The 12,648-nt window shown below is 33.0% G+C and overlaps 1 protein-coding gene across 1 annotated transcript; it reads left to right on the forward strand.

The window, feature by feature from the left end:
* Positions 1–7,609: 7,609 nt before the first annotated feature.
* On the forward strand, positions 7,610–11,889 carry LOC143044868 (tubulin alpha-1A chain-like). Its single transcript, XM_076217086.1, has 3 exons — positions 7,610–7,720; positions 8,117–8,339; positions 10,663–11,889. Exons 1-3 carry the CDS (start codon positions 7,718–7,720, stop codon positions 11,790–11,792), a joined length of 1,356 nt encoding a protein of 451 aa, XP_076073201.1. The 5' UTR covers positions 7,610–7,717; the 3' UTR covers positions 11,793–11,889.
* Positions 11,890–12,648: the final 759 nt, after the last annotated feature.

Below are 12,648 nucleotides of genomic sequence, written 5' to 3' on the forward strand. Positions count from 1 at the left end.
CCCGGGTCAATCTATAGCAACATGCGCTATTCTTTATTTTCGGCAGCAATCATCAACCTCTTTTTCCAAATTTCATAACACGATTTGTTTTAATCATCATGAACATTTAATGAAACTTTAGCACATGTAACGACGGAAATTTAAAAGATTTTAGACGATTGGAAAAATTAGCTACCGTATTGTAATGTGTGGAAGTATTTTATTCCTTTACGACCCAAATATGTAGTTAATAAGAAAAGAATATTGACATTTTTTACTCTTCGTGTATCTAACATTTGTTTTGATCAATTATGAAAAATACGCGTTAACTGCTTTGAAAAATGAAATATCAATTTGGACAAAATGGCTACTGTTTGAAAAACGACTGTGTAGAGAAGATTTTATTGAATCAGCAATATTTTAACTCACGAACAATGAGGCAAATATTGTACTTTTGTTAGATATTATTATTGTCTAACTCTTTTTATTCATTTTCTGCTATATGTACTTACAACATTCACTTTCAGTCGTTGAGTTAACGAAAAACGTCGTTGGACATTTTTCTTATTCCAGCTTATTATGAAGCCACCGAGTCAAATGATATTTGGCAAAATAACAGCTTTAACGCCACAAAGAACCCACACATGTCGTGGTTCCTGCCAAGAATCAAGAAGATCAGAGAATAAGAAATATGATCACTATAAATAAGAGTTAAAACAGTTTTTCATAAAGATTCTGTTTTAAATCCTAGAGGTTGTAGGAACATCGTGTCCAACGTTTGAAAGTAGAAAAAGAGCAATCAATACTTAAATTATTCTTATTTACAAGAAGACATGTAGTTAGCGCTTATTTTTTAGGAGGTTGAAAGCTTAGCTTGTCTTGGGAGGACTGAATATCAGTCCTCATATAAGCCCACACATCATCCTTCCCACAAGTAGATATTTAATGACACTTTGACTGACTCTACAAACCCTTCCACGGACGGTATTAATATAATCTTCAGTGGGATCTATAAAACATATAAGTTTCTCACAGAAGGTAACCAAAGAAGGTGACCAAAGATTTTGCGACGATACAAATAGTAAACTTTACAATATGAATAAATATCTTTAACCAATGAATTCAAATAGCAAAAGCTATTCAATTAACAAATATATATTTATTAAGCTTCATGTAAATTATTTAACAATGAAATACATTAAATATCAAATTTGGAGTTTTACCAAGGGAGCTAATAATTAATAACACTGTCTGTCACACAGCATTTCGGGGGCTCTCCCGCTGGTATCTTTCGTCCCTCTTTTATAGCTGATTATGCAGGGTTTTTTTCTAATTATTGGGGGCATTATGATGACCTATAGTTGTTAATTTCTGTGTCATCTAATCTGTTGGCAATCATAATACATATTCTTTTATATACATAGCGATGTCGTTATTACGACATAGCTATGTCGTTATTACGACATGTTATATAGAAATAACGACATAGCGATGTCGTTGTAACGACATGTTATGTCGAAATTACGACATAGCGAAGTCGTAATAACGACATGTTATGTCGAAATTACGACATGCTATGTCGTAATTACGACATATTTTTTTTTTATTTTGAATGGCCCTTATCGGCTTCCGTAACTTTCTGTCTATCTGTTGTTTTTTTTTTTTTATAAACGCTAATGAATTCCAGAAAATATTTTTTCTCCTTACAAAACTATCACTGTAAATACGAATTTATACGTGCATCGATACAACAAATTCCATGGCATATTGAAATGCAACTTTTGGGATTATATATAGACATATCTGAAAACTGGCTGCTAGCGAAGTGGCTGCTTGCGAGTGGTTGCTAGCTTGAGCCTGGTAGCGCTTTAACTGAAAATTATTAAACGAAAAAAATATCTACATGAAGAAGAACGACATTCTGATCCATTCCAGAACTGCATACATACAAGGCTCTTGAATTGTAAAATGTGCTTATTTGGAAATGGAAAATGCAATAAGTAGAATGTTAAAGAATTCGTTAATAAACAGACAACTCGTCGATGAGAAAATTGGTTAATTTCGGTAGATTGTAACTTTGTATCAGATAATAAAACATGGTAATCACGAATCATGATAATGAATTTTTGTCCCTTTATGACGCTTTTTATGCAAATAATAGTGGTGCATTGAGACCAATAATGCTAATTGAAACGACGCTCTATCCTACTGTCATATATGAAAGATTGAACATATATTTATATAGAATCCTCGTTCTATCATTTCACTGTAAAATAAGAAGTTGAGGTATGATATCTCATGGAACAATTCACCGTTTCAGAATCTAATGCATAAGGGGTAATATTTCAAAAAGCGTACACCAAAACGTTAGGATTAGTTAATGACGTAATTAACGTTATCTATACTATTAAACGAGAAGACCTCATTTTGTGTGTCGCTTCTCTTCTTTCCACAATAAATTAATCAACACGCCTCTGTGTCTTATAGGTACAGTGCATAGTCGCATTTGTCATCCATTCATATGATTATTCAGATTGAGTTATTTGGGGAGAAAACGAGAAAAAAGGCATCCGGATATTGTCCCGTCATTGGAAGAAATTTTAAGTCAGATTATACTTCCGGTTTGCGTTGTTCTGTATACTTTGAACATACATATACTACGAATAAAGTGTACTTTAATTCTATCTGCTATCATTTTCAAGTTTACTATCCACGGTGGTCACAGAGTTTATTAAATAGAGGGTCTGTATACTATATCAATGACCACCCTGGATCGATTAGGCAGCAACCATTTGATTTTCTGGGGGGGGCTATGGTTTTTTTTTCTGGACAAATTTTTTTTTTCGCCTGCGGCGAAAAACAATCTATTTTTTTCGCGACAAGTCGAAAACAATTTTTTTCTTTCAATTTTAGCATTACATATAGTGGCAGCTGAGGGTGAAACAAACAATTTTTTTTTCTCAGAATCAAAAACAAATTATTTTTTTCTCCAAAAACTGGAAACAAACTTTTTTTTCCAAAAAAAACCATAGCCCCCCCCAGAAAATCAAATGGTTGCTGCCTTAGTAAACTTAGAATTGAAAGTAAATACACTTTATTTATATAGTAATGAATGTTCATAATATACAGATAAGCGCTAAAATTATTCATGTGAACTTGATACCTTTTCTGAAATTATCCAGTCATTAAATCTTTTAAAAAAGAAGATGTGGTATGATTCCCATGTTGAGACAACTCTTCACAAGAGACCAAAATGACACAGAAATTAACAACTATAGGTCACCGTACGGCCTTCAACAACAAGCAAAGCCCATACCGCATACTAAGCTTTAACGGGCCCCGAAATGACGATGTAAAACAATTGAAACGAGAAAACTAGCGGCCTTATTTATGTACAAAAAATGAACGAAAAACAAATATGTAACACATAAACAAACGACAAGGCTCCTTACTTAAATGTTCATAACATACTAAAGGTATGTTCACATTGAAATTGATAGAAAACCAAAAATTGGGAATTTTGGAAATAAAGGAGGAGGGATAAAAGAAAACATTTCCCTGTCCCCAATAACCTATGACACTTTTGCTGAAATTCTCCAGTCATTCAATATTTTACAAAATTCTTCCAACAACACTTTACATACTTTAAACTACGCTCTGAATGACCGCGATTTCGCGGGTGTGTTCTAGTTCTTTTATATACATAGCGATGTCGTTATTACGACATGTTATGTCGAAATTATTTAACGACATATTATGTCGAAATTACGACAAAGCGATGTCGTAATAACGACATCCTATGTCTAAATTACGACATGCTATGTCGTAATTACGACATAATTTTTTTTTTGAATGGCCCTTATCGGCTTCCGTAGAAAGTAAATGTTCCAAAATGTAAAGTTACAATATTTAGTTACGTTTTAATTTCAACGATTTTAAAGTCTGCAAGTAAATTTGTAAATAACTTGTTACTTTCTTTTAAAAAAAAATGTTTTCTTTTGTTGATATTTCTTAGGAAGTAATAACAAATAAGTTTAATCTTCAACATGATGTGTTTTGATTTATAATGATTGAAAGCAGAAGCATTCATTATAATATTAAAAAAAAAGCTGCTGAAATTTGATAACACAAAAAAAAACACCATTTAATAAAGGAATTTCATTATAATCTTAAGATTGCTTAGATAAAATATACTTATACTAGAATCAATGGAAACAGTATTATTTATTTTCGTCTTGTAAATGTCATTTTTGAAATAGATTTTTTGTTTATCACACAATCATATTTCCATTTTTGTTTACCAATTGAAACCATACGTATAAACATGAAAACACTCAGCATCATATTGAATGAATTCTTATTTTACAATGGTTTAATTGAAACTTTACGTGTGACCTTAGCGCTTAGTGTGAAGAAATGAGAAAAGAAGTTATGCGGTGCAGAACCAGTTCAGTTGTATTTATAACAAATAAATCTCGGGGTTTATTTCTTATTTTTTCGTTCAATCAATAGATATAGGAAGATGTGGTGTGAGTGCCAATGAGACAACTCTCCATCCAAATAACAATTTATAAAAGTCACGGAGCCTGTGCTCACACCGAACAGCAAGCTATAAAAGGCCTAAAAAATTACTAGTGTAAAACCATTCAAACGGGAAAACCAACGGTCTAATCTTTATAAAAACGAAAACCGAGAAACACGTATGAACTACATAAACAGGCGACAACTACTGTACATCAGATTCCTGACTTAGGACAGGTGCAAACATTTGCAGCGGGATTAAACGTTTTAATGGTACCAACCTTCTCCCTTTTCTGAAACAATAGTATAACATCACAACATAGAAAAACACACTATAAAATATCAATTAGAAGGCTTAAGTTAATCAAACATGAAACGAAAATTAACATTCTAAATTTGGTCTGCTTATACTGCTTAAAAAAAAAAAATACCCACTTCAAAACCCCAACTTCGGAGTCACGACATCCAAACTTTAAACGGGATTCATTGTTATCTGAGGCGGATCCAGAACTTTTTAGGAGGGGGTATACTGCCTGACCTAAGGAAGGGGGCGCTCCATTCATGCTACAATGATTCCATATAATTTGATAATCAACCAATTTTTTTTTATCGCAAAAGGGGGGCCGGGCCCCCAGGCCTCCTGGATCCGCCTATGGTTATTATTCCGAGTTGTTGGTTTAATGCTGTTTTTAGCTAGGTGTTCAACATTTCAGTCTATTGTTTAATTTTTACAAATGCGCATGTGCAAATGAAGTATTGATGTCTTCTTATGTGACTGTATCCTATTTTGTATCTTATTTTCAATTATCTTTGTAAATTAATCTTTAATTTGACACATATCAGACACGAATATAGTATGGTTTAAGTGGGAAAGTTTATAATGTATTCCTGCTCGAAGAGGTTCAACCTATGAACATGAAAGTGACAGTGGCAGATCCAGAAATGTTCACAAGTGATGGCCCACTGACTGCCTTAGAGGGGCCTGCTTCGGTCATACTCCAGTGATTCCTTATATATAATCAACCAAATTTTTACCAGAAAAAGAGGGGGTGCGGGACCCCTCTAAATCCGCCTCTGAGTAATATTCAAGTATAAATGAGTGCGAGTAATATTCTTATACAAATTTTTAACATTTTAGTTATTTCAACATAACATGAATTAACATTCAGCGTACGCATTGGCTACTATTCAAGACCACATTGCATCTTTCCATTTTGTTTGGTATTGCACCGAAAGACGTCTGTAACCAAACTGAATTAATTTGTATGGAAACATAAACCATTTCGTCCCAGGAATATAATCTGTTTTTTAAGTGTCCATCTCTTACATAAGTGTTTAATTATTATCAAAAGTTTACTGACTTTAAAACCATCAAGTACACATTTAAAATGAATCAATGATGCAATGTATTTCATAATTAAAAAGGCACCTTAACAAAACAAAAAATAATAAGGAATAAAAAAAGGAATAATTTAGGAGGACATAGACCTTATGTACCTCTTTCGTCGATTGTTGCACGAGATCCGACAATGTAAATCATGCAACATGGTTAAAGGGAAGTAACCAGAAAACAACACACGCAATGTCGTTATTTTTCTTTTAGCAAAAATGCAACCGAAAGGCTCTCATTCATTGGCATATTAATTGATGCTCTATACTCTTTATCGAATGAAAAAGAATCAGTTAAGAAACTCAGACTTATCAGTACAATATGTAGAAATGTTTCGATAGTAAAAGATTTTCGTAAAAGTCTCTTCTGTGATGTCCGAGGCCAAAATAATTGAAAATCCTAAATTTATAAAAAAAATAAAATAAAAAAAAAATGAAGAGCTCATAAACCAAAAAAGGGACAAAGTATAGCTAAAGCCGTTTCAACCCTTCGCAAAGCTCTTGCACAGAAAACACATTTGATTTGTATTCGCGGATTGGAGAGCAAAACCATAAGACATTGCAAACACTCAAAAGAAAGGTTAACGATGATGAAAGACCCTACGACTGAATCAGGTATTTTATTGCGAATGCGGATGACCATTTTCTGTGCTAAAAAAATTCAAAGACAGAAATTATCTATTACATTTTTTATATCATACAAGACTTTATAAGTGTATTTGTTCATAATCTGTTTTTCGTTTTGTCATTAAGGATTTTGATCGGGATGTATATTTTTCGTGAATTTAAGTTCAAAGTTGAAAATTACACTTCTCCATTTTACAGAAGAGAGGCTTCCGGTCAAATTTTTGGTATTTTTACCTAATGTATTTATATTTGTTTTTAATATGTAATTTTTTTTATCAAATTGTCTTTAAGAATAATTTTCACGATTTTGAACGGCTTATATGCTTTTTCGTGAAATTATATGTTTTTAAAAGGTTCAAAAATGGATTGTCAGAGTCACGTGTAGCAAGATTTCCGGTCATCTTTTCGGTTAGAACGCATATCAAAATAAACGTCTTTTTATTTCATCTTAGAGGCTATTTTATAAGCTTTCAAAATCCGTTTTTAATTATTTTTTCTTTATAGGGGTTAGAGATATTATATATAATATACCAATTATAATTTAGATGCCATTTGTGCTGAATAACATTACATTCTTGATTGTTCAGCTTTTTGATAATTGTTAAAAAAACCAACCCCAAATTATTACATTTCATTAAACGAATAGACCTAATACGTTGAAGTTTCAGGACTTCAAGAATTCCAAAACATGTTCAAAACTGAATGAGTTATGTAAACTTATTAAGGAGACCAATAACATATTAAACTGTTCTTGATTAACAATAGAAAATGCCTCTATCTACTTTCGTACATTGTTTATTTATGTAATTGTTTTAAAATATGTATAATTATCTATTGTTATACATTTGTAATTTGGTTTGTGGGAATAAAGATATAGATAAATATTAAAAATAGACAGTGATCTTATAATCCGTAAAACTGTTATAAACCATACATAATTAATAGTACTACTGTCATTAAGTTGCTAATAATTATGTCATGTATGTTACGACTTGAATTGTGAACCTAGGGAATTACATGTATGTTACGACTTGAATTGTGTTTTGTAACCAAGGGGACTACATGGGTGTATATATTAAAGTTTTTTTTAAAACTGTCTCACAAACACATAAAGACTCACAACGACACATTAACGTCTTAGTGGATTCCCTGAGAGATTTCATAGAAAATTTACTGTGACCTTTATCTTCGCTAATCAAATATGGTAAGTCTTTTAGTCTTATGTTTTTTGTGTATATATTTATCATTTTTTAATTACAATCTCATAATTTATTTTTTATAATTGGTATGCTTATATTTGTTTGAATCGAATGATTTAGAATTTATTCAGTTTTTAACAAGATTAATGAATACTAAGATGTTCTACATGGACATTTGGATTTTTTTGAATTATTCTTTCAGAATTCAAAAGTTAAACTTAGATCAGGCTTTCTTTATTAATCTGCTTGTGATAAATAGCCCTTTGCGTTACTATTTCATATTTGTAAAAATCATTAATTGTCAAATAAAGTTCTTTATTATTCGAAAAATGATAGTTTAAATATATGTATGTTTTTCTTTTTGATCATTATTTAACATATTGTATGTTACTTCTTTTTAGAGGGAATGTATTTCTGTCCACGTCGGGCAAGCCGGAGTTCAGGTCGGAAATGCCTGCTGGGAACTGTACTGTTTGGAGCACGGTATCCAGCCTGATGGTCAGATGCCCTCAGACAAGACCATTGGAGGCGGTGACGACTCCTTCAACACCTTCTTCAGTGAGACTGGAGCTGGCAAACACGTACCCAGGGCTGTCTTTGTTGATCTGGAACCTACTGTAGTCGGTAAGCTGATATCAAATATTTGCGTATAAGGGATTCCGTTAATTTTTTATACGATAATTTTATTACTCGTAGATAGTAAACAACAGAATATATATAAATCAAAACAAAAAAAAATGTATGTTGTGAAAGAAATACTGATCGTTTGCTTATAAAGTTGCAGCAATGTAGCGAGAATGTTCTCCCTTTTAGGGAGCAACCATTTAACTTCAAGGGGAGTCAGAATATTTTTTTTCGCGATTTCACAATTATATTTAGTTTTTCAACGCTATCAATCAAATTTGTTTTTTTCTTCAAAATTTAACAAAGGTATAGGGGAAATCTGCATTCAGAATTATTTTTTGTCATCTGCTTGACCAGAACATTTTTTTCTTCATCAAATTGGGGATCAGAATATTTTTTTTTAGAAAAGAAACCATACCCCCCTTTTTTTGAAGTTATATGGTCGTTCCCTTACTTGCATATGCGTTATTCCATGGAAGCACTAAGATACTGTTTTATCTAAAAAATCATTGGTTTACATACCCTATATTTCCTGCTGCCAAACGTTATTGACATTAGCAGCAGCAAACATTTAATTTTCACGTCGTAGGATGCTTGGATTGAAATCGGTCACTTGATTAAGTTGAAAACGCTAAGGGAGCAACCATTTAACTTCAAGAGGGGGTATGTCTTTTGTCTGAGTCAGATTTTTTTCCCGCGATTTCACAATTATATTTAGTTTTTCAACGCTATCAATCAGATTTTTTTTTTAAATAACATTATAAGATATGGGGAAAATCCGGATTAAGAATATTTTTCCCCCATCAATTTAGGAATCAGAATAAGAATATTTTTGTAGGAAAACAAACAAGAATCCCCAACCCACCCCCTTGAAGTTAAATGGTCGTTCCATAATGTGACGAAAAGAATGTACTTCTTAGAACTTCCCCACAATAATACCATTTAAAGAGCTAGAAAACTACGAAAGCATCCTAAATTAAACAAATAGAATAACATTGTTTTTGAAGAAGAAAAAAACACCACCTCAATTTAAACAGTTTGTAGCTTATAAGATGTTGTAATATGCACTGTTCGGATAAGAAAAAAAATGCCAGGAACTGATATATATATATATAAGTATAGGTTTCAGACAAATATTGAAATTTTGATTATTTGGCCATGCAAGACTTCTCTTATTATTTTCCAGAATTTTCATATGGCTTATATGACATGCTTTTCTCGTAGTACGGAAGCCGGTTAGTGTCAGGGTAGAGTTTTATTTTTAAGTCGTTATAACGACTTAGCTAACTTGTTTAAACGACTTAGCTAAGTTGTTATAACGACTTAGCATATTTATCTTGTTATAACAACTTAGCTAACTTGTTTTAACGACTTAGCTTACTTGTTTGAACAACTTAGCTAAGTTGTTATAACGACTTAGCATATTTATCTTGTTATAACAACTTAGCTAACTTGTTTTAACGACTTAGCTTACTTGTTTAAACAACTTAGCTAAGTTGTTATAACGACTTAGCATATTTATCTTGTTATAACAACTTAGCTAACTTGTTTTAACGACTTAGCTTACTTGTTTAAACAACTAAGCTAACTCGTTAAAACGACTTAGCTAACTTGTTTAAATAACTTAGCTAACTTGTTATAACGACTTAGCTAATTTAACTCGTTATAACAACTTAGCTTACTCGTTATAACGACTTAGCTAAGTCGTTTAAACAACTTACCTATCTCGTTTCAACAACTTAGCTAAGTTGTTTAAACGACTTAGCTAAGTCGTTATAACAAGTAAGCTCAGTTGTTATAACGAGTTAAATTAGCTAAGTCGTTATAACAAGTTAGCTAAGTTGTTTAAACAAGTAAGCTAAGTCGTTAAAACAAGTTAGCTAAATTGTTATAACAAGATAAATATGCTAAGTCGTTATAATAACTTAACTAAGTTGTTTAAACAAGTAATTTAAGTCGTTAAAACAAGTTAGCTAAGTTGTTATAACAAGATAAATATGCTAAATCGTTATAACAACTTAGCTAAGTTGTTTAAACAATTTAGCTAAGTCGTTAAAACAAGTTAGCTAAGTTGTTATAACAAGATAAATATGCTAAGTTGTTATAACAACTTAGCTAAGTCGTTTAAACAAGTTAGCTAAGTTGTTATAACAAGATAAATATGCTAAGTCGTTATAACAACTTAGTTAAGTCGTTTAAACAAGTAAGCTAAGTCGTTGTAACGACTTAAAAATAAAAGTCTACCCTGACACTAACCGGCTTCCGTTTTTCATTTACATGTATAGTTTAATACAAATTTACATTATATTACTTTCTCTTTTAGATGAGGTCAGAACTGGTACCTATCGTCAACTGTTCCACCCAGAACAACTGATAACCGGGAAGGAAGACGCTGCAAACAATTACGCCAGGGGCCATTACACAATCGGAAAGGAAATTGTCGATCTTGTTTTGGACAGAATCCGTAAATTAGCTGATCAATGTACCGGTCTCCAGGGGTTCCTCATCTTCCACAGCTTTGGTGGTGGCACCGGATCAGGATTTACATCACTTCTCATGGAACGTCTCAGTGTTGATTACGGAAAGAAATCAAAACTTGAATTCGCCATCTACCCAGCACCTCAAATCTCCACAGCCGTCGTAGAACCATACAACTCCATCTTGACCACTCACACAACTCTTGAACACTCCGACTGCGCATTCATGGTAGACAACGAAGCCATCTACGATATCTGCAGACGTAACTTGGACATTGAGAGACCAACCTATACAAACCTTAACCGTCTTATCGGCCAGATCGTCAGTTCAATTACTGCTTCCCTCAGATTCGACGGTGCTTTGAACGTGGACTTGACCGAGTTCCAAACCAACTTGGTACCATACCCACGTATCCATTTCCCTCTTGCTACATATGCACCAGTTATCTCTGCTGAAAAAGCTTACCACGAACAATTATCTGTAGCTGAAATAACAAACTCAGTGTTCGAACCAGCAAATCAGATGGTCAAATGCGATCCAAGACACGGCAAATACATGGCTTGCTGTATGTTGTACAGAGGAGATGTTGTTCCTAAAGATGTCAATGCCGCCATTGCTACCATCAAGACAAAGAGAACCATCCAGTTCGTCGACTGGTGTCCAACTGGTTTCAAAGTCGGCATCAACTACCAACCACCAACTGTTGTACCAGGAGGTGACTTAGCTAAGGTACAGAGAGCATTATGTATGTTGAGTAACACCACTGCCATTGCTGAGGCATGGGCTCGTCTTGACCACAAATTCGACTTGATGTACGCCAAGCGTGCTTTCGTTCATTGGTACGTCGGAGAGGGTATGGAAGAGGGAGAATTCTCAGAGGCCCGTGAAGATTTGGCTGCTCTAGAGAAGGACTACGAAGAAGTCGGTGTAGATTCAGTAGATGAAGAGGGAGAAGAAGAAGGAGATGAATATTAAGTGCTTTAACCAGAAATAAGCATTAATCAATATAACAATCTTTCAATGTATACTAAGTATACAGAATATAGCAATTAAATATGTCATATCAATTGAATAGTAGTTTTGTTTGTCATTTTAAAAGATTATCAACTTGATTTAATTTAAAAAAAAAAAATGCAATCCACAAAGTATACTCCCCTGGTTTTTTTTGGCACTTCTATCACACATCTAATATGCAAATACGTCCAAGGGAGATACATGTTCGATCTTTTTGCTAAACACTAGTCATAGCGGAGGTCTTCTATGTAAGTGGTATTTGGTCAGGATATATATCTGGTATATGTTTCGTTATGCTTCGTGTTTTCACTGTTTTGTGTAAATGAAAGTTTTGTTTAGTATATTCAGTTTTTGTTGTTGATCTGATATATAGATATAAGAAAATGTGGTATGAGTGTCAATGAGAAACCTTTCCATCCGAGTCACAATTTGTAAGAGTAAACCATTATAGGTTAAAGTACGGTCTTCAACACGAAACCTTAGCTCACACCTAACAGCAAGCTAAAAGGGTCCCAAAAATTACAAGTGTAAAGCCATTCAAACGGGAAAACCAACGGTCTAATCTATTATATAAAAAACGAGAAACAAGAAACATTTATGAACCACATCAATAAACGACAACTACTAAACATCAGATTCCTAGCTTAGGACAGGTGCAAACAAATGTAGCGGGTTTAAACGTTTTAAGTAGGTACAACCCTTCACCCTTATCTGAAACAATAGTGTAACACCACAACATAGAAATACACACTATAAAATATCAATGTGGTATCATTTGTTAGAAAACAAATGAATTTTCCCGCCTGTCGACTAGTAA

Source organism: Mytilus galloprovincialis, chromosome 9, assembly GCF_965363235.1.
Source record: "Mytilus galloprovincialis chromosome 9, xbMytGall1.hap1.1, whole genome shotgun sequence".
Classification (NCBI taxonomy): Eukaryota; Metazoa; Mollusca; class Bivalvia; order Mytilida; family Mytilidae; genus Mytilus; species Mytilus galloprovincialis.